Source organism: Myotis lucifugus, unplaced genomic scaffold, assembly GCF_000147115.1.
Source record: "Myotis lucifugus unplaced genomic scaffold, Myoluc2.0 scaffold_158, whole genome shotgun sequence".
Taxonomy (NCBI): domain Eukaryota; kingdom Metazoa; phylum Chordata; class Mammalia; order Chiroptera; family Vespertilionidae; genus Myotis; species Myotis lucifugus.
The window spans coordinates 1,518,743-1,546,041 of record NW_005871206.1 but is presented as its reverse complement, the minus strand read 5'-3'; the positions used below and the strand labels follow the sequence as shown (position 1 = coordinate 1,546,041).

Sequence of the window (27,299 nt, the reverse complement as noted above, 5' to 3'; positions counted from 1 at the left end):
GGTACAGAAATTACGGTACATCCGTAGAATGAAATTCTCAGCAGCCATTCAAAATGTTAGAGAATAACATTTATTGACATGAAAGGGCATTTATGACATTCTGATTTGTGAACAAAGTAGACAGTAAACTAATTCAATTTTTGCAAAAAAATATATGTATATATAGCAAAAAAAATACTGCCAAGGATATACACTAGAGTGTGTATCCCAAGGAAGAGCGTATATGGGTGTTCATTTTGTTCTTTGTTTGCCTGAATTCCCCACTCTACTTTTTAAAAATATAAATTGCACAGCTTGCTTTTATAAGAAGCAAACGTTAACGTAGTTTAACACCTTCATTTTGATTAAAACAAATCCATTTAAAAAATCTTAAGGTTTTTTTCAGAAGCAGAAATGTCTTCCAAGCTGCCACAGAGGCAGTGAGTTTGTTCTCTGCAGAAGTTGGCAGGAACCTTCACAATCACAGCCCAAGTCAGAGTCGAGGGGACAGTGGTGCTCCCACACCTTTGGGGTGCCTGCTTCAGCTCCTGGGCCCCAAGGCCAAGCAGCTCACCTGCAGCCCAGTCCATCCTACTCTTGCCCAGTCACCAGCTTCATCATCTTCAGAGCTGTGTCCCCTTGGTCAGAAGGCACCTAGAACCAAGCAGTATCAGAGTTAGCACGCCGGTTCTGTTCCTGGGGCCGGGTTCAGGGGTGACATCCTGAGACCCAGCTCCCGGAAGAGCGCCTGCTCTGTGACAGCAACCTGGGAGGATGGCTGCACCTGGGTGCACTCCTTAACAAGAGGGTCGTTCCTGTGAAAGGACCACTGAGCCTGACGAAAGCTCTTCTGGGCCCCAACCTGTTAGGTGGCAGGTGCCCGAAGTCTGTGCGTTTAGGTAAGACCTTTCTCCATGTGAGACTGAGCTGTTGACTGGGAATAGAGTAGAAACATGGCCCCAGAGGGAAGTGAAAAGCAAAACCGATATAAACAAGCAAACGAGACCCTTTGTGTGGGTGGTATACCCGTTTTTATATGATATTCAACTTTGTTTTGTTTTTCCCTTAGAGTTTTTGAATAATTCCTGTAAAAAAAAAATCTCCTTCCCGCCCTGGCCAGTATGACTCGGTTGGGCATCATCCCGTGCACTGGAAGGTTGCCAGTTTGATTCCTAGTCAGGGCGCATGCCCAGGTTTCTGGCTTGATCCCTGGTAGGGGGCGTGTAGGAGGCAGGTAGGAGGCAGCTGATAGATGTTTCACTCTCATATCGATGTTTCTCTCTCTCCCAATCTCCCTTTCTAAAAATCAATTAAAAAAATTTTTTTTAAATCTCCTTCCCACACACCATCAAAAGGGGGAGGGGGAGGGGCAGAGGCCTGGGGTAGAGAGTAAATGGCTCCACAATTCTCTATGCCACATCACTGTCCCCGACAATCCTGCCAAGCAAGGCCATACTGGCAGAGTGGGGTTTACCAAAATGACATTTAATTCAACTAAAGGGGAAGTGGTTGGGGGACAACTTAATAACAGTCTCCAAGAGCTATTTTAAGGCTGCCCCCAACTGATCTCTCGTTCTTTTTGTTCCAAACCAAGAGGAAATGGGTCTGAGCTCCAGCTCAGAGCAAGCCTGTGGTTAGCTCCTCCCCCTCCCCCTCCTACCTGCCTCTGTGGGGACCCCTCTCTTAATAGCGTTGTTCTCTAAGACACAATGTGTGCTCAACACTGAAGGTACGCAGGTCCTCAGGGCCATTAACAAAATGCCCTCTTAACCCGGCCCAGCTGCCTAAATTCTCGCTTCAGATGGTTTCTTTCTTCTGGTTTCTTAAGGAAGTTGTTGTCTCTTTCCCTCGCGGCTCAGTCGTTTGTTCCAACCTCTCCCTGCTGGCTTTAGAGCCTGCCATTCACTACAAAGGATTACACACATCAGTATACCCAAATCGTCAGTCCTTTACCTGAGTTCCTGGCAGCATTAGACATCACTGGCTCCTCTCTGCTTTGAGGATGCCATATGTCCCTGGTCTCCCTCCTACTTTTCTGGCTGCTTCTTTCTCAAGTCTCATTTGTGGCTCCTTCTTTTGCCTCCTATCTCTTTTTCTCTTTAATTTTTTAAAAACTTATTTTTTAATTTGCGAGAAAGACAGAGACATCGATTTCTTGTCCCACTTATTTATGCACTCATTGGTTGATTCTTGCATGTGCTCTGACCAGGGATCGAACCCACAACCTTGATGTATCGGGACGATGCTGTTACCAACTGAGCTGAGCTACCCGGCCAGAGCCTTGCCTCCTATCTCTTAAGTACTGGTGCACCCAGGGCCCTGCCCCTCACCTTTTCCATATTTGACCCCCAAATCTCTGTCTTCAAGGACAAACACTTGACTCCAGATGCACATGCACATGGTTTATATATTCAGTTGCCTTATGGGCACCCCACCTGGCTGTTCTACAGGCAGTTACCAAGTCCTGCCCATTCTCCCTTAAATTCCTCCACGTCTCTCCCTTCTGGGTGACCAGAAAAGCCTCCTAGATTGGTGAGCTTCCCGTCTTGTCCCATGCCCTCTGCTGTTGGGATGATATTTTGTAGACAAGCCTTTGCTTAGAACCCCTCAATGGCATCCCATCGCTTTCAGATAAGGTCTGAGGTCCTTGCCGGAGTGCACAGTCTCCCTCCCCCGTCTCATCTCTGCCCAGCGTCCCTCCCGAGGCCGCGGCTGTCTGAAGGTTCCTCTGGACCTGCACACGCTGCTCTCCTTGCTCCCACATTCTCCTTTGCCTAGCTAACTCCTGCCCATTGTTTAGGGGCCAGTCTCCCAGGACCCCCAAGCCTGGGCTGGGCCCCCTTCCCTGGGCCAACCCCCATCTTAGCATTTCACCCCAGGTCATGAGGGTCTCTGCCTGCCGGACCCACATGCCCGTGAGCTCCATGAGGACGGAGATGGTGCACCATCCATGTTCCAGTGCCTGGCACAGTGACACGCCAATGTTTGTTCAGTGAATAAAGGAAACCAAAGAGAAACTTTAGTTTCTCTTAGAACTTTCAGCATTTTAGCTTCTGGGAAGTTCTTAAGAGGAAACTAAAGGTCAGAGAGGTTAAGAATACGTTGTCTGTGCAAATACCATATAATTCACTTATATGTGGAAAATAAAGAACAAAATAAACAAACAAAACGGAAACAGACTCAGAGACAGAGAGCAGATTGGTAGCTGCCAGAGGGGCAGGGGTCAGGAGATGGGGTGGAAGAGGTGAAGGGACTAAGGAGTACAAACTGGTAGTTACAGAATAGTCACGGGGATGTAAAGTACAGCACAGGGAATATAGCCAATAATACCGTAATAACTCCGCATGGAGCCAGGTGAGCACTGGAAATTTCAGGGGGGGATAGTTTATGAAGTATGTGATTGTCTAACCACTATGCTGAACACCTGAAACCAATACAAAATAATATTGAAAGTAAACTGTAATTGGAAAAAAGACTACGGCGTCTGTGGTCAATTGTGTAAATAAATACAGTATTGTGAGACCGAGTGTACCAGATACCCCAGCTCCCCTTCCTCCGTATCAGGCTTTCTCAACCTTGACACCACTGACACTGGGCTGCACAGGGGTGTCCTGTGCATGGTGGGATGTTGACCAGGGTCCTGACTTCTACCCACCAGGTACCAGCAGCACCCTCCCCCTAACTGTGCCAACCAAAAATGTCTCCAGTCACTGCCAAAGTCTCTGGGGACAAAATGGACCCCAGGCGAGGGCCAGTAATGTCCCTAAGGAGTAGCCTGTGGGAAGGGGTCTTTGCCCCCCCTCCCACCCCAATCTCTTAACACCTCCTCAGCAATCCAAGTAAACATACTATGTGCTTGCTGTGCCAACACAAGACCAGTCCCTCAGCCCATTTCCAGACACTTCTCTATGGAGATTCTGTCCTGAGCACAATGGAGCCAAGAGGGAAGGGCAGGCCAGAGGGCACCTGAATGTCCCCTTCAACCAACACCTGACAGGAAACCACCATCCTGGGAAGAAGAGAGACTCTGTGTTTACGTGGCCAGACCAAAGCACAGCGTGAGGGAAGCCCCTGGCCTTCTGCCTCCTGGGATTCCTCCCTTTGGCTCCGTGGCCGGGGTGTGCGTGCCTGTGCACGTGTGCATGTGTGTGTAGTGGGTTCGGCCCCCCACCATCTCCTTCAGCCCACAGAAAGCCACTCTACCAGCTTACAACCCGAGGGAAGATAGCAGGCTCGGTTTGCAAATGCAGAAGTGTGATAGCCCCCCTGCCCATCTCGGCAGGCAAGGCCTCTTCCAAACTGAGATCCTGGAGCCCCCGGAGCCAAAGCTGCTGGCAGACAGTCCCCTACTGTGCGCCACGCACTGGCGCCCAGCTTTACCGAACACCACTTCCTGAAAATGTCAAGGAAAGACAATGTCTCCCTTCTTCCTCTAGGACAAGTTGTTCCTTCAGGACAAACTGTTAAGAGGAAAGTAACATAGATTCATTTAAACTAAAGAGTATGGGACAGCCCAGCCAGCATGGCTCAGCGGTTGAGCATCGACCTATGAACCAGGAGGTCACAGTTCGATTCCCGGTCAGGGTACGCGCCTAGGTTTCTGGCTCGATTGCCAGTAGGGGGCATGCAGAAGGCAACCGATCAATGATTCTCTCTCATCATTGATGTTTCTATCTCTCCCTCTCCCTTCCTCTCTGAAATCAATAAAAATATATATTTTTTAAAAAAGAGTAAGGGGCCAAACCAGTTTGGCTCAGTGGATAGAGCGTCGGCCTGCGGACTCAAGGGTCCCAGGTTCGATTCCGGTCAAGGGCATGTACCTTGGTTGCGGGCACATCCCCACTGGGGAGCGTGCAGGAGGCAGCTGATTGATGTTTCTCTCTCATCGATGTTTCTAACTCTCTATTCCTCTCCCTTCTTCTCTGTAAAAAATCAATAAAATATATTTTTAAAAAAAGAGTAAGGGACAGAGAGCCCAGTTTAACTCTCTCGGGAAGATTTGCTCTTTTAAATGAAAATTTCTAGGCTTCAATGAATGAAGCGCTAAAGGCAGAATTTTGTTACAGACCTTGAAACACTTTCCAGCCCAAAGTGCTTCGTGTAAGACCAACGCGTGGAGGCAGTGCACCCAGGCATAATCAGCTGCCCATGGCGTCCCTCTCAGAAGGATTTAGATCTGGAACAAAAGCAGCCCCTCTCTCACCATGTGTCCGGCTTTGAGAATCCAGTAGAAAGCCAGGTTCTTGTGGCTCTTGACAAAAGCAGACGTTTCGGAAGATGTAGGGTCATTGTACAGGGGCTTCCACTTCAGCTGATTGAACTTGGACAGTTCCGTCCACTTCAGTTTCCTTACCCAGGCCTCCTGACCTGATGAGAGGGACAGAGAAGGGCCGGGCATTAACTGTGGGGCGGAGCAGAAAGAAATCTAGGTCCTAGTCCCACCCCAGCCTGCACTGTCAATTTCCCTATTCCTGTAATCCCTACCTCCCCCTGTCATCTAGTCCTACCCTACATAAGCAGCTGGCTTATGGGAGGGCTGCAGAGCTGATTTTTGTGAATGACCTGCTGCTCTCCCATACTGCCGGCAGTATTGGAATAAACCCTCATATATAATTAAAAAAAACAACAACCTAGTTTGTGTAACTTGGCTTTCCCCAAAGCATAATAATGTGCATAAAAATCACCCTTGTAAAATGCAAATCAAAACCACAATGAGCCTGGCTGGCTTGGCTCAGTGGTTGAATGTCCACCTATGAACCAGGAGATCACGGTTCGATTCCTAGTCAGGGCACATGCCCGGATTGCAGGCTCAATCCCCAGTGTGGGGCATGCAGGAGGCAGCCGGTTGATGATTCTGTCTTGTCATTGATATCTCTATCTCTCTCCCTCTCCCTTCCTCTCTGAAATCAATAAAAATATATTAAAAAAAACACACACAATGAGATACCATGTCACAGCTGTTAGAATGGATATCATCAAAAAGACAAGTAATAACAAGTGTTGGAGAGGTTGTGGAGAAAAAGGAACCCGCATTCATTGCTGGTGGTAATGTAAACTGGTACAGCCACCATGGGAAACCATATGGAGGTCTCTCAAAAAATTAAGAATAGAGATACCATATCACCCAGCAATCCCTCTTCTGGGTATCTACCTGAAAAGTTTGAAAACATTTATTCATAAAGATATATGCACCCCCATGTGCACTGCAGCATTATTGACGATGGCCAAGACATGGGAACAACCTAAGCATACTTTAGTAGAGGATGGAATAAAGAAGATGTGGTACAGATATACAATGGAATACTCAGCCATAACAAAAGAGGAAATACTGTCATTTGTGACAACATGGATGGATCTTGAGAATATCATGCTAATCAAAATAAGTCAGATGGGAAAAGTCAAGAACCATATGATTTCACTCGTATATGGGACATAAAACTAAAAGCAACAAACAAACAAAAATTCATAGACACAGACCACAATATGGTGATTATCAGAAAGAAAGGGGGTGGGGGGCGGTAGAAAAGGGTGAAGCGGGGGATAAATGGTAACAGAAGAAGACTTGACTTTGGGTGGTGAACATACCATGAAATATACAGATGGTATATTATCGAAGTGTACACTTGAAATCTATATAAGCCTATTAAGCAATGTCATCCCAATTAATTTAATAAATTGCTTTTAAAAGGGAAAAAACCCTTCCCCTTGTAAAAATGCAAGTTCTGACTCAGTAGGTCTGTGTGGGGCCTGAGAGTCTGCATTTTTAGCAAGCTCCCGTGATACCCAGGCCTATGGGGAAACCCAACAGCTGGGGAGCCCGACCAGTTTTTGCCTCTCACTCTCCTACTGCCGTATGCTCTGGAGGGAGGCCATCGGGGACCTGGAGTGGCAGCTGTCAGGGGGACTGAGAAGTCTCGGGTTAGATAGAAATGTGGGAAGAAATGCAGAACCTCTTCAAGTTGTCCTTAGCGCCCTTGGCTTACACGTCACAGAAAGATTCAGTCCTGCTGACGCTAAGAAACACACCACACCCAGCAGACCCCACGTCTGGCTGGCCTGCTGGTTCGGAGCACCTGCCCCTGTGCCTCTACGGGCCCTGCTGACCCCAGAAGTGGGCATGCGGTGACAGCCAGTGCGACAGTGGCTCTGCAAAGACCACTTCCCCCGGGTCCTTAGGGGTCAGTCTTAAATCACCCTGCAAGGTCTTCCCTCAATGAAATAGTCCATCTGCCCAGTGGTCAGAAAAATGTCTTCTTTTTTATTTTTGTGGTGGGGGTAGGTGTTGTTTTTTCGTTAACTACACTGAAGGGCCTCAACAGTTGGATGGACCTATACTTCTCTGAGAGGTCACAGCCTCAGGTGGCTCCACCCTCTTCCAAGAACCAAGGTTGGGGGTGGATGGATAAACGGGAAATGGCCTTCTTCTTAGCACCTCAATGTCACCAGCCCCAAGACGGATGTGCCTGAGGCCAGTTTCCTTCCAGCTCAACCCGGGACACCGCCTCCACGTGCCACTCGGAGTGGGTTCCTACCCATGGTGTCCACGATGAGATCGAGCTGTCCGTTATACACGGTCACGTTGACTCCGGCTTCCAGCAACTCGTCCACCACGCTGATGGCTGGCTTCATGAAGTCCTCCTCCATGTTCAGGAAGACGTTGTTAGCCTGGCCTGCACATGAGGAAGGAGAAAGAGGGAGCAGCTTGGAATCCACCAGAATAAGAGGTAGCTTCCAGCCCAGAGCATTCTGGGCCCTGGCACCCAAATGTACCTAAGCCTGTGCAGCACCCAAAAGACTGAACACACAGATGCTTCACCCACAGGGACCAACCGGCCTGCGTCTCCATGCCCTGAGCTGGTTGTGCAGAAGGCAAGCATAAATAGCACACATACTCTGCTCTCTCAAGTGTGGTGATGACAGTGATGGCATTTTTGTTTGTTTATTAATCCTCACTCAAGGGTATTTATTCCATTGATTTTCAGAGAGAGTGGGAGGGAGGGGGAAAGACAGAGAGAGAGACACACTGATTGGTTGCCTCCTGCATGGGTCCTGACCAGCGCCGGGGATGCAGCCTGCAACCGAGGTACATGCCCTTGACTGGAATCGACCCCGGGACCCTTCAGTCCGTGGACTGACGCTCTAACCACTGAGAAAATCGATTAGGGCCAAGTTCTAAGTTTTGAACAAGTGAGGCTACCCTAGTGATAAACCAAATCAGACCCAGACCAATTTAGAGCTCGCCCTCAGTAAGCCCTGTGGAGGAATAGTCCCAGGCAAGAGGAGAAGGTGACCACGTGAAGGGCGAGTCCCCGGCAGGAGGAGCTGGTCAGTACAGATTCCCAGTGGACTCCTGACCACCACCAACTCCACCATCATCATAATACTGAACAATAACAATAGCGTATGCATTTATTTTTATTTGCTAGTCACTGTACTTTATAAGCAACATCTCATTTTCACTACCCTGGGAGGTAAAGTCTCTTAACTTGTACAAAGGTTAAAGAAAATGAGGCTCAGAGAGGCTACAACACATGTCTGAGTCGAAACAGCTGGTCAATGGCAAACTGGGATAGGAAAGCAGGCCTGGCTGACTCCAGAGTATGTAGGCTTAACCACAAACTGGAACTCAAGACACTGGGGGCATTGGCCAAGGTCACTCTGTCCTTTCCAAACCTACATAGACACACCCGGAGCCAAAGAGAGTTTGGCTGAAAAAAAGTAGTCACTAGGCCCGTCCACCCGACCCACCCTCCCACCAGAGAAGCAGGGGCTGGAAAACACCGCCATAAATGAAGATAAAATGAAGGGCCTGGGCTGCACATGTGCTCACAGGAGCCTGAGCTGGCCCTGGCCCTGTGGCTGCTCATGTTTTCTTCTCGGCGCCACAACAGCTCCCCACAGCTGTCCTCATCCCTTGTAACACTGACACCACATTCTTATTTGATCACATTAACTTTTTTCATTTCTAGAAAACTCTGAGGAGGAGATGACACCAGGTCTAGGATGAGCCTTCAGCTCTCTGCAGGTGGGAGGATGGCCCGTGTCCCCTGAGGACGTCAGGCCAGAGCCGAGTCTCAGCAGCTGTCACAGGGCCGCCCTAGAAAACCTCCAGACCTTCACTTTGGGGGATCAATGAAACTCTCCCCAGCATGGAGTGTTTCCCCTCCAGGAGCCTGGGTGTTCCACTGGCTCCCGGCCTTTCCACAGGACTAACCAGGCCCTTATCCAAGATTGCCACCTGGCCTGGTCTCTGAGGACCCCAACATTTCCTCATGACGGCCTTCAGGCCAGAAGGCGGTAAACACTTGGACCACATCCCGCACCAGGAGGAGCCCGGCCAGAGAACTGGTCAAACCTGTCCAAAAGGACCTTTGTCTAGAAGTCACACCTGTAACCAACTGTGGCCTCAGGCATGGCTTTTCTAAATCTCAGCTTGCTATTATGGAAAACTTCAAACTGATACGAAAGTGAAGGGAAGAGCGTACTCACACCTGGCTTCAACCATCACCTCATAACCAACCACGGCATTTCTCTCCCAACCCACCTCTGACTTTGAACCAAATCTGGCATGTCACTTACTGTCTTTTTTTTTTTTTTGCTCCTCTACAAAATGTGGACAATAACACCGTTCTACCTGCAACATACGATCATCACCACCAACAAAACCCATTCTACCAATTAAGGCCTTTGAATTTGCACCTTTCTTCACCTCCTCCCCAACTCCACAAGTGGCACTTAATTAGGTCGCAAGAGTTACCTCCCCAGGAGCAATCCTTGGGAATAATTTTGAGCTTCGTTCTGATGGGCCCGTTCATGAGCTGGCTTAAGTCGTCCCGATTCAGTTGTCTCACGTGACGTTGGTAAAGCTGAACTGAAACAGACGTATACAGCGAGTCAAAGGAGTGAAAATGAGACCAAGAGGTCTTTTCCAAGCTGCTGTGCGAAGAGGGAGGCTTTCGGCTGGGAAATGAAAAGTGTCACCTTGATTCACCCCAGATGGAGGAAGAAAACAGAAACACATTGAAACTGGAGAGGATCTATTAGTGTTGGTTGCTGCATTTCAAGTACTTTGGGGCCGCGGAGAGTAGCCAGCATGGCCAAAAGAAATCAGAGAGCAGTGGCATCTAGAGGACTCCTGCGGCCTTGATCCGCCTCTAAAGGAGGAGGATGCCACATGCGGCACCCACCGTGTCGCTGGGGCAGCTGAAAGACAGCTCAGCCCAGCCTGCAGGAGGTCTGGCATCGTCATCCAGGGTGCAGAAGCTGGTTTCCAAACTTCAAACATACTACGTGAAAGAAGCCAGATGTTCCACAGACGACCTATTGCATGAAGCCATTTCTACGAGATGCCCTGAAAAGGCAAGTCTAGGCGAACAGAGAGCGGAGGAGTGGCTGCCTGGTGCTGAATCAGCGGCACACAGACATGTGGGATCTTTCTGGGAAACGGTCTGGACCTGGATTGTGGTGATGATTGCGCAACTCTGTGAATGCACTAAAGGCCACAGCATATACACTCAAAAGGGGTGAATTTTATGGCATGTGAATTATATACTAATGAAGCTTTATAGTCCAGTGACAGATGGTTACTAGACTTACTGTGGTGATCACTTTCTGAAATGTAAAGATGTTGAATCACTGTGTTGTACACCTGAAACTAATATAACAGTGTAGGCCAACTATTATTTAAAATAAATAAATGAATAAATAAGTAAATGGGTGGGAAGGGATCAACCAAAGAACTTGTATGCATATATGCATAACCCATGGACACAGATAATAGGGTGGTGGAGGCCTGGGGTGGGGGGTGGGGGTTGAGGGCAGGCTAGAAGAGGTCAATAGGGGGGGAAAGGGGACATACCTTCAAAAATAAAAATTTAATTTAAAAAATAAAAATAAAATAAATGAATAAAATAAAGCTTTGAAAAGAAATTGGATTCATCTCGCACAGAGGATGAGACAGGGTCCAACAACTTCCAGGTTCACTTACCTAGGTGGCTCTGGGTGAATTCCAGGCTTGACCTCGTGGTGGACATGGGAGCAGTTTTAGTTAGGATGTTATAGAAGTTCACCTCGTCCGTGTTCTGAAATATACAAGTATATTTGGCTGTTTGCTGTCTTTATTTCTCCATTATCAACGTTGCAGAACAGAAAGGCACCTGGCCCTCCATCGTATCCAAGGCCAGCTTTCCCTTTGTAAATCTGCCAGACAGAAATGCAGCTCTCGGCAGGCTCAGTCAGCCCAGCCTGGGGGTGGGGGTGGGGGGGGTGGGGGTGGAGTATAGGAGCCGAGCAAAGATGCCGCAGGAGAAAAATCACGAGCCGTGTGTTAATGCACAGGCAGCAGGAGCTGATTTTTGGAGCGCCTCAGGATAGACCTCCCAATTCTCCCCACACCAACCAAGGGCCCTTCAATCGTGGGAAAGAAACCCCCGAGCGTGTGCCGTTACCTGTTCAATGACCATTTCTGCTTTTCCCCACAGCTGGGTGGCCTCCTTGTAGAGCCCCTTATTCACGGCATCCAGGACTTGCTCTGCCACCTGAGACACCTCTGCCAGGCCTTTGTCATCGAGAAGAGACTGAAAGGCAAAGGAACAGCATAAGGGCCCACTTTGCTTAGAAACACAAACCTGGCTTTGCTACAGTTAGGGCTGGGTAACAGAAAGAGTGGGAAGGAGGAAGGGGAGTTTACATCCAAAAGTGTCCAAGTCACATATTTCTTATGGAAAAAATACAACAAAATGTTAACAGAGTCTAGATGGCGGGTATATGGATGTTCATAGTGATCTTTTCACTTTCCTGCATATTTGAACATTTAAAAAATATATCTTTATTGATTTCAGAGAGGAAAAGAGAGGGAGAGATAGAAATATCAATGATGAGAGAGAATCATTGATCCGCTGCCTCCTGCATGCCCCCTACTGGGAATCGAGCCCAAATCCTGAGCACGTGCCCTTGACTGGAATGGAACCATGGACCCTTCAGTCCGCAGGTCGAGGCTCTATCCACTGAGCCAAACCAGCTAGGGCTGACCATTTTTATAATAAAGAGTTGAGGGGATTTAAAAAGCTGTGTTGCCCTAACCGGTTTGGCTCAGTGGATAGAGCGTCGGCCTGCAGACTGAAGGGTCCCAGGTTCGATTCCCGTCAAGGGCATGTACCTTGGTTGCGGGCACATCTCCAGTGAGGAGTGTGCAGGAGGCAGCTGATTGGTGTTTCTCACTCATCGATGTTTCTAGCTCTCTATTCCTCTCCCTTCCTCTCTCTGTAAAAAATCAATAAAATATATTTTTTTAAAAAAAGCTGTGTTTCTTGTACCTGAAGAATGGGATAACTGTGCTGATGTTTCTTTAAATTTGTCCCCAAGGCCAGCGATAGCTTAAGGTCTCCAATTTGATATGGACCGGAAGTCCCTAAGGAGCAGTGTCGACCACACAGGCGCACTCAGCTAGCTTTGTCCTTCCTGAGGACAGAGCCAGAAGAGGTCTGCTAGGCTGCTGACGACGGAGGGTGCAGAGGTGAGGCCCCACCTACTTACCATGCTGTACAGGTAAGGTCCCCAGGAGAGCACCGAATCTAAAGGAAACCACACGTAACAAAGTAAGTCGGTCATGGCCCCATCCTTCCCAAGAAAAACCTCACCAGCCTCCTTTCCAAAGCTGCAGGAGCCAGAAGAAGGGAACCAGCGGCTTTACATCCCAGGGCCCCTTCGCGCACCAGGGCCCATGCAGGAGAGGAGCTGTGTCTCCGTGGCTGGGAGGAGGGTCGAGGGTGTGGGGGCCTGTGTTGACTCGGTGCTAATGGCACATTCATTTGGCCTGATACTGGGCTGAGTGAGCGAGTCAGCCAGAGATGGCACCCCCACAGGCAGGCTTTTTATGCAGCGGAGGCTCTTATCTGCAGACTTCAAAGCCATTTGACAGCTTAAAATATTTCCCCCGCCCTCACATTTCTGCTCTGCTTCCTCCTTGCTCCTCCAATTTGGGGACACTAGCTTCTGCCAAGTTGCTAATTAAGGAAGAAGACTAATGATTTCATAATTCCAGTGTCTGTGGCTATACTGCCAATCAATTCATCTCGGTCCCACAAATATATGGAGAGCTGACAAAGGGCCTGAAGCCAGTAAAGAGCTTTATAAGATATAAATATGAGTAAGACTTCAAAGAGAACAGGGGGGCTTGATTTAGACAAGTTCACTATTACCATGATGCTAGGTTAGGCCAGTGCCATTGAAACATGTGCCAGCCAATGAAATATCAAGGATCACACATTTTAAAGTACATTTAAATATGTCACTCCTTTGCTTGAAAGCCTTCTGTGGTACCTTAAGGCCAAGCATCTCATCTCAAAGTATGTTTCAAATAACCTCAGTTCTACAGAATTTTAATCTAGGTATTAAAAGAAAACATTCTTTGGTGAAATAGCTTTGGGGTTATGCAAAATATAACACATTTCTTTAATGCATGACTTCACAGAGCCTTTGATGTGCTTGTGAAACTGAAGAAGGCGGAGCCCGTGTTTAACATTTCCAAAACTTATTTGACCACAGAGTCCTTTGTATAGCACCTCATCGGACTGAATACACACACCCTGAGAAATGCAGGCATACCGGGCCCTCCTGAACCTACCTACCCAATGACCTCTCCAGTCAACCTTTAAGCTAGTGCCTTAGTTTCCTGAAATGCAAAATTGTCTGCAGTTTTCCAATGCATCACACGCCCTGCTTAATCTAGACCAAGAATTGACAAACTTTTTCTCTAAAGGGACAAATAGTAAATATCCGTGGCTTTGCAGGTCGCTGTTGCAATTACTCAACTTTGTTGTTGTAGCCTCCAAACAGTATGTAAATAAATGGGCGTGACTGTCCCAATAAAAAACTTATCCACCAAAGCAGGGTGGCAAGGCAGCCTTGACTTGTAGGTCATAGTCTGCTGACCTCTGGTGCAGACCTGAGATGTCCAAGAGGATTTTCTGCAATGATGGAAATGCTCTGTGTCTGGGTGGTGCAATACAATAGTCACCAGCCACACGTGACTACTGGCCACTGGAAATGTATACAGTGCAACTGAACAATTAAGAATTTTATTGTAGCCCAGCTGGTATGGCGCAGTGGTTGAGCACTGACCTATGAACCAGGAGGTCACGGTTTGATTCTCGATCAGGGCACATGCGGGGCATGCAGGAGGCAGCCGACCATTGATTCTCTCTCATCACTGATGTTTCTATCTCTCTCTCCCTCTCCCTTCGTCTCTGAAATCAATAAAAAAAAGAAAAAGAATTTCATTGTATTTTAATTAATTTAAATTTAAATAGTCACAAATAGTTCTATGGCTCCAACACTGAACTAAGGACATGGAACACATCTGTATGTCTTTCCCAGCACCTGACACAATACCTACTACCCAGCAGGCCAGTAGTAATTGTTCATGAAATTAACAGTACTTCTCCCTCAAAAGGGGAGTACTTCTGGGATGAAGGGGTGATACTTAAAGTGGTCTGGAAGGAGGGACTAAGATCTGGACAGGAAGAGTAAAAGGAGGGGTCATGGCAAGGTGAAAAGATTTTGGACAAGATGAAAAGCACTTGTAAGGCCATGAGGTTCAACTTACTGGCCTACTGGAGAAATGTAGTATAATGGTTAAGTGCATGGATTCCAGTGGCTGCTGCATGGATTTGAGTCCTCGCTTTAGCTGTGTGACTCTAGAAAAATTGCTTAACCTGAGTTTCATCATCTCTAAAATCAGGATAATAACAGCATCGATCCCATGGAGCTATTGTAAGGATTAAAGGAAGTTAACACATGCAAAGTGCTTCGTGTTGTTGTGAAACTGAGGAGACCCCAGTAGGAAGTGTGGGAGCCAGTGCTGTAATTTTGAGTGAGGCATCTGGCAAAAATCCTGCTAGACTCTTGTGCTTCTGATCAAGGCATCCGCTGCTTCCTGTTGTCCTAGGAGGTCCATCTAGGAAGGACAAACAAGTAGCAGCCCTCCTCTCAATGATGACTCAGATCTTGGTTATGCCATTATCCCCTGGAGATGCCAAGAATGAGGGCAAGAAATAACCATTCCAAGTAGCATCAGGATGTCCTGAATCCATTCGGGACATGGCTCTATAAACGCATTTACTCCCATGTAACGACCACCTCAGTCAAGAGATGGAGCACAAACAGCCTAGAAAGGTCCCTCGTGTCCCTTTCTAGCTTATTCCCCTCCCCCCTCCTCGGGCAACTCTCTCCTGATTCCTAACTTTATAATTTGGTTTTGCCTGTGAAAAGTCAGCTTTGGTTAGGTTAGAGCGGTAGTTCTCAACCAGGGGTAATCCTGTCCCCCTGGGGACATTTGATAATGTCTGGAAATATTTTCGATTGTCATACTGGAGTGACAACCAAAGGGCATCCAAAGGGCAGAGATGGTCCTACACTGCACAGCACCGCTCCCCACAAAGAATTCTATGACCCAACTGTCAACAGGGCTGATTCTGAATCCTATGTTAGAGTGAACCCACTCGGGTGACTATTTTAAATATGTTTTTATTGATTTCAGAGAGAGGGAGAGAAAAGGAGAGATAGATAGAAACATCAATGATGAGAGAGACTCACTGAGAGGCTGCCTCCTGTATGTTCCCTACTAGGGGAGCCAGCCCACAGCCTGGGCATGTGCCCTGACGGGGAATCAAACCATGACCTGGTTCATTGTTCGACACTCAACCACAGAGCCACACCGGCCAGGCAAGGTGACTATTTTAGATGTCTGAAGTCACACCCCGGAAGTCTCAAACATAAACAACTTTTATCTGTACTCCCAACAAGGATGCTGATGCTCAAGTTATGAAACTGTGCACCTGAGTCGCAGCACCTGATGCTAACCTTGTCTCATCAACATGAGCAACAGAGGAGGTGTTCACCCCAAAGCTCATGCTCATATCAGGGGACAAGATGACAAGGGTTTGACTCCTGACCATGCCACTCATTCTGTGTGTCAGAGAGCAAATTCCATCACCCCTCGGGGCCTTTAGAACAAACATGTCAAACTCAAAGGCTGACACGGGCCAAATAAACAAGGTTTAAGTTTATGTGGGCCACAAAAAAACAAAAGCTTCAATTTTCATAGAAACGTAGGTTTATTTTGAAAAGTATAGTATAAAAAAAAAAAGAACAAGAGCAATGATAAAATTAAAGTTTTCTTCCTGACACTTGGCATCTCTTCTCTGCTACTATCTTTCCTACTTTGGGGGAAATCTTGTTCGCAGTGATTGCTTTCAAAACTGACCCAAGGTGAGTGTCAGTAATTCTGGGTCTGACAGGAGACTTATTTCCTTTCATAACTAAATAACTGGCCACAAAAATATTCGTTATGGGCCGCATGTGGCCTGCGGGCCTCGAGTTTGACATGCTCTCTTTAGAATGTCTCCAACTGTAAAAATTTGATCCTTTTGTTATAAGAATCAAATAAGAGGATGAAGTTCAGTCCATAGCAGCCCACGGTGGATGCTGCGTAAATGAGTTCTTCCCCCCAAATTTCTTGGATGGCCCTGGGGCACACACATTCTGTGTTCACTTCTCCAAGGACTCAGAAAAATTCTATTGCCTTGTTCTTTTTTCTGGATAACACAGCCCCAAGGTCCAGGGAAGGGTGGGGAAAGGAAGTAAGGAAATGTCTACAAATTCCATACTTACCTACAGGGGAGATCCAGGAGTCGCCCAAAGCAACCCCAGAAAAGTTGCACTTGATTGTCCCTTGCTGAATGGCCTGAAAGAGAAGGAGCCAAGAAACATCCTTGCCAAAGGGACTCAACAGGAGGGAGCCCCATCTTCACACACTGCCTTCCAGAGCCCAGAAAACTTCTGCCCACCCTTTCCAGGAGTCCCCAGGTCTCCGAAGACCTGATACCCTCGAGAGAACCAGAGTAACTCCTTCCTGACACCTTTTGCAAAATGAGTGGGAACTGTTGAGTTTCTCTCTACTCGTTTCACAAGGGTGTGGGCAGGGTGTGTGTGGGGTCTGGCGCATCCCCTATCTTTTTAGGAGGGACACTGCCCCAAGGCCCGATTTCTCAGAGGGCTCCTTGGGTACAATCCTCACTGCCCACGCTGCAGTCACTGAAGGGCTGGGAGGCCTCCTCAGGGGGTCCCCAAGGGTGGGAGGAGGCCTTAGGACTAGGAGCTCATACTCCTCTGTGCCCCCCCTTTTCCATTTAACAGTAATACAGTAGCAGGAAATTGGAAACAATCTGCATATCATAGGATAGGCTAAATGAATTATGACTATTTCCATGGTACATGATGCAATTTAAAAAACAACAACAAAGCCCTGGCTGGTTGCTCAGTGGTTAGAGCAATTCCCAGTCAAGGGCATGTACTTAGGTTGCAGGTTCCCCAGCCCTGGTTGGGGCGAATGCAGGAGGCAACTAATCAATGTGTCTCTCTCACGTCAATGTTTCTCTCTGTCTCTCTGTGTCTCTCTCCCCCTCTCCTCCCTCCCACTCTCTCTAGAAATCAATGGAAAAAATATCCTTGGGTGAGGATAAAAACAAATAAAAAAAACAAAAAATGAGAAGTTCTTTATAAACTGATATAAAAACATCTCTAAGCTATATTGTTTAATTAAAAAGAGACATAGTATAGTGTATAGTATGTACTATCATTTGTATAAAAACAGGAAAAAAGAATATCTGTGAATTAGCTTTTATATGCATGACATACCTCTGGAAAGGTACAGAAGAAACTAATGACAGAGGTTGCCTTAGGGGCGGGGGGAGACAGAGGCAAGGGAGAGAATTGTTACATTATCCCTTGTATAGTTTTGGAATTTTGAATTATGTGACTGCACAAGCTATTCAGATATCTAAAATAAGAAAACAATGAATAGCCTGACTTTGAACATTGGTCATGAAAGTGAAGGAATTAGGCATTTTTCTGGCTTTTCCAGAAGAAACTTATTTCAAGTTACCTAACTAGTCCCTGATGATGAGGGCAAGTTCCACTTCCTGGAGGAATAGAAGCTAATAGAAGTGAACAGAACAACAGGAGAAAAATATCATTTGAAAACTCCTAAGGAAATTATTGACCTACATGAGACTTAAAAATGGATGTTAAAACAGTCCGTTTCTGTGTGAAACCAAGACGACAAAGTCATCTTCCTCGTTACCTTATGAAGCTCTAGAGCAATGCCAGCAGCCATTTTTCCTCCGTAGGACTCTGAGAAAATGTAGAATGGGATTGTCTGGCAAGAAAAGGAATGGACAAAGAACTAAACATCCTGAATATCTTTTTTTTTTTAACATTTTTTTTAATTAAATCTTTATTGTTCAGATTACATTTGTTCCTCTTCCCCCCCCCCATAACTCCCCTCCTCCCAGTTCCCGCCCCACCCTCCGCCCTCACTCCTCACCCACTGTCCTCATCCATAGGTGCACGATTTTTGTCCAGTCTCTTCCCGCATCTCCCATTCCCCTTTCCCCCCCAAGAATAGTCTTTCCATTCCCTTTCTATGTCCCTGATTCATTATAATCACCAGATCATTCTGTACATCAGAATATTTATTCACTTGCTGAATATCTTCTTATTCACACGAATTCATTTCAAATTTCTACTGCATGTCATGGCCTGACAAATCCGCTTTGCGCTGTCTCTCTCCCTCCCCATATCTGGTTACTATGTCTGCTTAGAATACTGGCTCCAAGGTCACTCCTTCAAGCTAAAAACCACCTTGAACGAGGACAGAAACAAAAGCCCACAACCGCATCTGGGGTGTAGAAAGGTTTCCCTGGAATCAGCCGGGTGCTTTGCTCTCGGGGAAGTGGATTCTGGTGGACGCAGTGTCCCTACTCCTAGCCCCTGGCTCTGCTGTTCCTGAGGCTTGGCTCACCTGGAACTCCGGGCGGCAACTGAAGAAGGACTCCAGAAGAACCATCATGTCCGATGCCACCATGTCAAGATCTTTGGCATACATGCCGTCCTTGTCCACATAACTGAACCCAGTGCCCACGGGGTTGTCCACAAACAGGAGACTGGCAGACTGGAGCTGCATGCCACAGAGGAAAAGCAAATGTTCCAGTCAGGCAGGCAGTCACCAATTATCTTTTTTGTTGTTGTTAATCCTCACCCGAGGATATTTTTCCATTGGAAGGGAGGGGGAGAGACAGAAACATGGATGTGAGAGAGACACATGGATTGGTTGCCTCCTGCATGCACCCCAACCAGGGCTGGGGATGGAGTCTGCAACTGAGGTACGTGCCCCTGACCAGAATCGAACCTGGGACCCTTCAGTCTGAGGGATGATGCTCTATCCACTGAGCCAAATTGGCTAGGGCACCGATTATCTTTTGATCATCTTGTATGAGCTCATCAAAAACACGAGCGAGGATGAGTGTGCTTCTGATGCTGTTGCTAAAAGGGATTTTTAAAAATAAGGGACAGGAACATAGACTACTGTGGCAAAGCAAAGGAGAGGCAAGAAGGAAAGATTAGCATATACCTGGGATCAGAGCATCTAAGCCAGGGGTTCTCAACCTGTGGGTCACAACCCCTTTGGGGGTCGAACGACCCTTTCACAGGGGTCACCTAAGACCATCAGAAAACACATATATAATTACATATTGTTTTTGCGATTAATCACTATGCTTTATATTCAATTTGTAACAATGAAATTGGGGGTCACCACAACATGAGGAACTGTATTAAAGGGTCACAGCATTAAGAAGGTTGAGAACCACTGATCTAAGCTGTCACTTTTCACATGATACAGATGTCCTAATCGTAATACATTAGTGCAGGGAGAATCGAGCAGTGAGTCTGAGCAGTAGCTAACAATACATCCAAGGTCTGAAGACCACACATTCGTTTTCTTCAAGACAGAGCCAACTTCCACATTGGCCTGGAGTCCCTGTATACTACAAGCAGAGAGCTTATTCTAATGTCCGCTCTAAAGAGGCTTAGAGAGCCCTGGCCGGTTTGGCTCAGTGGATAGAGCGTCAGCCTTCGGACTGAAGGATCCCAGGTTCGATTCCGGTCAAGAGCATGTACCTTGGTTGCGGGTACATCCCCAGTAGGGAGTGCGGTGTGCAGAAGGCAGCTGATCGATGTTTCTCCCTCATTGATGTTTCTAACTGTCCCTCTCCCTTCTTCTCTGTAAAAAACCAATAAAATATATTAAAAAATCAAATAAAATAAAAAATAAAGAGGCTTAGAGATACAGAATTTTGCATCCGGAAGGATCCTTAGTGATGACACAGACCAGCCATGTCCTTTACTCGTCAGGAAATGAAAGCGCAGAAAGGGCCCAGGACTTGTCCCAGGTCAGCACTTGGACAGCATCAGGACTGAGATCCAGGTCTCCTCCTTCCTCACTCAGGCTCTCTGCCCCGGTCATGCTACCCTCTTATTTCTGGGAGGCTTGGGGAGGACAAGCCAGTGAGGCCCTCTGCTACTGCAAGTGGAAATGGAATTTCAGTTGGAAGTGAGTACAGGATGTTCCAGGCTGTGGGAACAGCATGTGCAAAGACCCTAAGGCAAGAGTAAGTAAAAGGAAGGCCAGTGTGGAGACAAACAAGAGAGTTCAAAGGACTCGAGGGAATATTAAGGAAGAGGGGATCCTGCATTGAGTCTTAAAGAATAGTAGATGTGAATATGGTGAGCTAGGTTGTGAATGGATGGCCACAGGACTGAAGTCCAAGCCAAGGAAACTGCCCGTGCAGGGGCCTGAAGGGAGAGTACATGTGGACAGATGCTGGGAGACACGGCTGGAGGTAAGCAGAAGCCAGCTTATGCCTCCCAAGTCAGTGTCTATAGATAGCTCAGAACTTTTGCCCCTGAACTATTTTGCCTCTTGCCTCTTAGATGTCTCCATGTCGCTGCCCCTCATACATATTCAACCTTCTATGTGACATTAGAGGATGGGGCTGCTGAAGAACACACAGAAGAGAGAGTAACCAAGGACAGTGTGCTGGGAGATCGCAACACCTAAGAATGGCACCTGCAACAGTGCTGCAGAGGAGTCCAATGAAGACGAATGGCAAGAAGGACCTAGTGGCCTTGGAACTGGGAAGCCAGCACACCCTTGGGGACAACGGCTATCGCGGAGTGATGGGGACACACTGCCGTGGGTTAGGGCAGTGCTTCCCAACCTTGTCATGGCCACAGGGGGAATAATACATGCACCACATCCGAGCGTCAATATGCTGGGCTCCCTACTACCCACGCTTCCCGCCTCAGCCCCCAGCTCTGAGGGTCAGTCACATTGTAGCATCTAGTGGTAAACTCTGGGTAAAGAACAGCAAAGACAAACAATTCTTGTAAGACAGGAGGGTAGCTGGTGGGACTTGTGGGATCAGGAGAATTTGTATTTCGGCTGGGAAAGACCTCCAGTTTGGAAGACAGACTAGCGAGAACATGAAGAAATAGAAAGATGCTAAGTGAGCTCAGCAGGGACCAGCCATACTCGTTGTGCTGAGATGGGCAGGAGGAGAGTCAGAGGGGCAGGAAGGTAAGTACACTCATTGTCCAGGACAGGAAGTAGCTGGTTATGTGTGATGGCCTCTGTTTTCCTGGGGAGGCAGAGAGGCAGGTTGGCTCCCGACGAGGGAGAATGGCTGGAGCAGGAGCCCCGAGGAAGGTGGGGAACATGGGCAGCCAGTGGTATCCGGAAAGGAGCAGAGCAGAAGCCCAGAGCAGGGCGTGGCCGGGCCCTGAGCTAAGCCCACAACTGGGCAGCAGCCCCACCTTGACAACAGTGTGGTTTTGCCCTCCAGTTTTTGGCAGTCTGGGGGGTGGGGGGGGGAGGGGGCAGGGACCAAGCGTAGGAGCTGAGCAGGGAGACAGTGGGACTACCCAAGGTTGGGTGTGGAGAGATTGCAGTGGAAGAAGGATAAGGGAGTCAGGGGGTGGGGGTGCTGACCTGAGAGGGGTTAGGGGAGGAAGTGCAGCCGGGAATGAAGATAAGTGGGGAGGGGGAGGGGAAGGGGACACACAGACCAGAAAGACATCAAAAGGGCAGAGGACAGGGGCCTTGAAGTCTTGAAGAAGTCAAGAGGCAGGGGTGGAGGAGAGGAGACAGGGGAAAGGATGGGAGCCTGTGGCCAGAGGGTGGGACCCCGAGTCAGATTGCAGAGACAGCCAAAATGTGGGTAGTGACAGGGTCCAGCTGTCCGCTAGAGTGGCTTCTGTGGGCAAGTGGAGAGAAAGGTCACGAAGGCAAGAGAGATGGGGGGTGGGAGTGGGGGTGGGGGTGGAGGGACAGTACTGCTAAACTTGTGACTCCGCCCAGCATGGGGTGAGCCCGGGGTGAGGCCAGGCCACGCTCACAGTACCCAGGTAGTTTTTCGTGGTTTGAGATCACAGTCAAGGGGCCCGATTTCCTCAAAGTTTCCAAATCCAGTGCTGGATCCGCCCGGACCACCCTGTGGAAGAGAAAAGAAACAAACGTTAATCCTGAGGAAATGTTAGTAAAATCATAATCATTACAATGATGACCACACTCACTATGAACGATTTATGATTTAGCGATGGCTGTGTCAACCCTGCATGAAGGCACAATTTACCTGGCGATCCAGGGACTCCTGCACTCACTGAGCCCCGGGGAACTGCTGACATCTTTCTGAAAGGGGCACACCCTGGGCGTGCAGGAGGCAGCGATCAATGATTCTCTCTCATCATTGGTTGTTTCCAGCTCTCTCCCTCTCCCTTCCTCTCTGAAATCAATAAAAATCTATTTTAAAAGGTACAGACCTGGGCCAAGAGCCCCCACAAGGAACTTTCCTACCTCTGATTCCCCAAACTTGAATCCTGGCCAGCCATGGACTCACTGACTTTCAGGCACCTTGTCTGGCTCATCCCTCAAAGACGAGCAGTAAGGCCCAGGAAGGGGACATGGCAATTAGGGGCTCTACCAGGACTGGACTCCGGGACTTGTGTCCCTCGAATAAAAGAGTACTGCCCCCCCCCCGCCCACGCTGCTTTTGATGTTCTATTGTGGCTGCAGGAGATGACCACCTCGGCCAAGGACAGCGGGAAGCTGGCTGGAGGACACTTCTGCTCTATTTGAGAACATCTGACTACCAAATCTTTGTCTGCAACTTTGGGGTGGGGCGCTGTGGTGGCCAGGGACACTCCAGCGGCTCTGACATACGGTAAATGTGTCAGTGAGCCAAGTGACATGCTGAACGGAACAGCTCACTACTCCACTCAGACGACGTGACCTGGATTTTCAAAGACCTGCCCAGAGCAGTCAGCGCACGTTGCCTCAGCAGGTGGCCAAAATAGATCTTTTCATCTGAATTAGTAATTATTTGTTCTTTAATCATAATCTTTTCCCTCTCCCTTGGGCCTCTGAGGAAATGAAGAGAAGATTAGTTAGTTAGCCAGTTGACATCCCTCCAATAGCATCTCAGTTCCCGGGGTCATTCTAACCAAAGGTCATGAGAGGAGTTAGCTTGAAACGCAGGCAAATAGGGTAGGGGTCCAGTGGGAAACAAAGGCAGGCCCTCAGACACGGCAGTTCAAGCAAGCCTAGTAACAGAAACCAACCATGCTGGAAAATAGAATGAAATGCTTTTGAATACAGAGCGGAAGTCATGGGAAGCCAAGGGAGGGCCTGCAATAAACAAGGTATATGTACACACAGAAACAGAGAAAGTTCAGGTTCATTGCTGGGCAAGAACAATGAGGAAATCAATCAAGTAGTGACATAATAGATATGAAGCAGGCTTGTAGCACACAGATACTCCTAGAACGACTTGCTTTACTGGCAACCCATTCTTTGGGCCCCCTCCACATTGGGAAGGCTGAATCTGCTTGTAACAAATTTTCCACACTTTTACTTAAATCTTCTGGTCCGAGTAGCTCATTCTTCGGCGTCGCAAGACATGACGCAGGGAAAACACCTCGGCTCACCGTTCCGGTTACCAGTCACAAACTGGACCATGGACCATGAAGAGAAATCAGGTGCCAGCGAGGGCTCCCTCCTCCAGGAGCTCCTGCCCTGTCTGAAAGGGGACCACTGCCACTCCGCTTTGGGACAGGTTCAGGCCCCAAGGTGCAACAACTCCTGATTTCTGCATGCTGGCAAGTTAATCAGCTAAAACAAGGACCCTGCTCTACAATCAACCACAAGGAAGGTCTGCACCTTCTCCACTGGGTGTTTTTCAAGTTGCACTCAAGAAACCCCAGAAAGTGCCCGAGGGCAGCGCGTGACCAAGGGGAGGTCCAGTGGGTGGGACTCAGCCCCGGCTCCACCCCAGCCTCAGCACTTCTGCTTTTGCTCCCATGTAAGCTTTCACTCGGGGATGGAAAAGTTCTGCTAATTCATGGAAAGTTGTAACAAAATACCCCGGATTAGACAGCAAAGCCCAGAAAAGGGAAGTGCCTTGCCATAGCTCTAAGCGGCAGGAAGGCATCGGGTACCCAGGTCCCAGGAATGGCAGGCCTGGGCTTGTCCATTGCTAGGCTCTCCCCAACGACCTGCCACCCGGGGTGGGCAGAAGTTCCCGGGCTACACGTATGGGTGCGTCTGCGGCATTTTCATATCTGCACCCTTGGCTGAACCTCACCTCCAGCTCATCAAAGGAGCTGCTTTGATAATCCTGAGAGAATGGCCCCTCCTGGCCAACTGCTCATCTTTGTTCTATCTCACCAGAAGGTCCGCATGGACCCGCGGCACCGGGAGGCTGCTTCTGATCACTGACATTTTTGCAAGAAGTGACATTGGCATCCTACGCAAGTGAGTACCAGGGTGCCCTATTTAGTGGTGAGCAACCTGGAGCCCCCGCTGGGCCAGGCCTACAGTTTCCAGAGCCTGAGCAAGACCATGCTCCTCAACGCCTCCCTGGAGATGGGTCTTCCAGGTGGGTGCGGACCATCTCTGGGCAGACATTTTAGGAATGCAAGGAAGAATCCTCTGCCTGCCCCCAAATGCCTCTTCACCAGTTCCAGGCCTTCCACCCTGCAGGCAAAGCTCAAGATCAGAACGCAGACTCATCTAGGGAGAGGGAGAAGGAGAAGGCCCGACGTTTAATACTACGATACAAGAGGCTGAGTGCTTTCAAAAGATCAGTATTTCTGGGGGCAAGAAGTTAGGGGCTGGGAAAGGATTGGGAAACAGGGATGGGAGGAGCCAGTCAGGGTACCTCAGCCTTTGCTTTGGAACTGTTCAAAACACTTTCTATCAGTATAGAGTCAAATTTGCCCTCAGAAGCTTCTGGTAAAGGTTTCTGCCACTGCCTGGGCTCAAACAAACAAACAAACATGGTAACAGAACCCCTCACTCTCTGATTTGCCCTCCTTGGTATACCACTGGCTTGGCCTACGTCAGAAGGGTGCCGAACCCCCAAGCCTAGGGGACCCCTGGCTGGCTGCTGGACCAGGCCTTGATCACTGGCTGAGCTGTTAGCCCTTAAGAGCAAGCAACATGTTAAGTGGGGGAAACTTGGCCTCAAACCTGGCCAGGCAGCAAAGGCACTTTTACCTGAAGCCACATAACCAGGGGCAGTTCGGTGAAGTTCTTGCAGGGGTTGGTGGCATAATAGAGCCACCAGAACATGTGGGCATCCTTCCGGACAGTCACATAATCCCATACTTCTTTGCCTTCGTCTGGGGGCAGGTCGACGATGGCTCCTGAAACAGAAGCACAATTTGATTTTCCTGAAGGATGTCTAACGTCTGGATAAATCCCAAGTCCAGTAAAGGTGGCCATGCCAGACTAGAGATGGCTTGGTTTATATTTTAGGCAATGTACTCACTCCAATATATTATGAAAATAAGGGGGAAAAACTTCAGTTATGAAAAAAACACATCAAGTCCTAGCCAGGTAATTCAGTTGGTTAGATAATTCAGTTGTTGTCACCCAATAATACATCAATGTTGCAGGTTCAATCCCTGGTCAGGGCACATACAAGAATCAACCAATGGCCGTAACCAGTTTGGCTCAGTGGATAGAGCGTCGGCCTGCGGACTGAGGGGTCCCAGGTTCGATTCCGGTCAAGGGCATGTACCTGGGTTGCGGGCACATCCCCAGGGGATGTGCAGGAGGTAGCTGATCAATGTTTCTCTCTCATCGATGTTTCTAACTCTCTATCCCTCTCCTTTCCTCTCTGTAAAAAAATCAACAAAACATATAAAAATAATAATAATAATAATAAAAGAATCAACCAATGAATGCATAAATAAGAAGGAAAAGGCTGACTTAGGGATTACCCTTGGGGCCTGGAATTTTCTACCTTTCACTTCTTCCTTTCTTAAATTTCAAGCCTCTGCAGCAAGTAAAAGAACAAAAAACTGGTCTTGAGAAGAGAAGGGAATAGATGAGGAGACAATGCTGTTTGTAACTGATAAGGCTAGAGATTAAGAAAACCAAAAAGTGTCTTGAGGAGAAAAACAGAACTGCTAGATATGGCTATAAGAGTCTGTATACAAATAACACAAGAATGCGGTCTCCTTGAAAATGATAGATAAGACTCCGGTCCCTTTTGACCTATGCCCTGATACTCCTCTCTACCCTGAGAGTGACCACTGTTAAAATTTGGGGATCAACATACTTGACATTTCCCAGACACAAACTGAAGGACATATGATCCCCATTTTTAAAAAAGGAAAAACAGTTGTTAAGCAACTTGCCTAAGATCACAAGGCAAATTTGTGTGGCCAGTAGAATTCTGTTGATTCAGACCAGGAAACATTTTGCTGGGGGGAGGGGGGGAGGAGACTGAAAATCTATTTGCAAGTCACCCTTTAAACACGAATTTGTTTTTGCCAAAAAGGACCTTGATGAGGGGAGACATTATTTTGTCCGTTCTGATCAAGTAAAGGGGGAAAAGGCCTTCTCTCAACCAAACGGCCCATTCGGGGTAGGATTTTTCAGTCTTTTGAACAGCCAGTGACGGCAGGAGGAGGGGGATGGCGTTAAGATTGTGGAAACCTCATTGACCAGCGGTTTCTCCAAATCATACATTTTCCACAACTGTTTCTACCTAGGGAAGAAGGGAGTCCCAGCCCCCTCAGACCCAAAAAACCAAGGCGGGGGGGGGGGGGGGTAGAAAAGCACTTTCAATTAGAAAACAAACCAACAGAAAGCCGAGAGAGGTTCAAAGGCACAGGGGAAAAGAGATTTGCTTTAAAAAGCACAAACGTACTAGCAGACTCTCATCCCTGGAGAGAGAAGAAGGCACCGGTTACTGATACATCTTTTGCCCGAACCTACCAGTACTCGGGCCCAGAAGCAGCAGCAGTGGCAGGAACAGGAGACAGATCCGCGGTGCCAGCTCCATGACGAATACCGCGCTGCAGCATCAGCAATAGGCTGGACCTGGTGCCCCATCACGTGACGGCGGCAGGCG

At 48.1% G+C, this 27,299-nt stretch overlaps 1 protein-coding gene across 2 annotated transcripts; it reads right to left on the bottom strand.

The window, feature by feature from the left end:
• Nucleotides 1-52: 52 nt before the first annotated feature.
• SCPEP1 (serine carboxypeptidase 1) lies at nt 53-27,299 on the bottom strand. 2 transcript variants are annotated; one of them, XM_006095592.3, is made up of 13 exons: nt 27,164-27,299; nt 25,433-25,581; nt 22,281-22,370; nt 18,842-18,997; nt 18,122-18,196; nt 16,651-16,723; nt 12,514-12,551; nt 11,427-11,555; nt 10,967-11,060; nt 9,737-9,850; nt 7,512-7,649; nt 5,183-5,346; nt 53-633 (listed from the first exon to the last, which is right to left on the bottom strand). In XM_006095592.3, exons 1-13 carry the CDS (start codon nt 27,228-27,230, stop codon nt 571-573), a joined length of 1,350 nt encoding a protein of 449 aa, XP_006095654.1. In that variant the 5' UTR covers nt 27,231-27,299; the 3' UTR covers nt 53-570. The 2 variants fall into 2 exon arrangements, with proteins under 2 accessions (XP_006095654.1, XP_014317131.1); XM_014461645.2 differs by having other exon boundaries at nt 27,096-27,202.

Bases quoted from the DNA above. Each gene is read 5' to 3' on its own strand.
- SCPEP1 (XM_006095592.3), bottom strand. From the start codon at position 27,230: ATGGAGCTGGCACCGCGGATCTGTCTCCTGTTCCTGCCACTGCTGCTG. The intron at 22,371-25,432 runs GTAAAAGTGCCT...TCTCTTCCACAG, and splicing joins CCCTGGTTATGTGGCTTCAG to GGTGGTCCGGGCGGATCCAG. The intron at 18,998-22,280 runs GTACTGTGAGCG...TGTGGCATGCAG, and splicing joins AACCACGAAAAACTACCTGG to CTCCAGTCTGCCAGTCTCCT.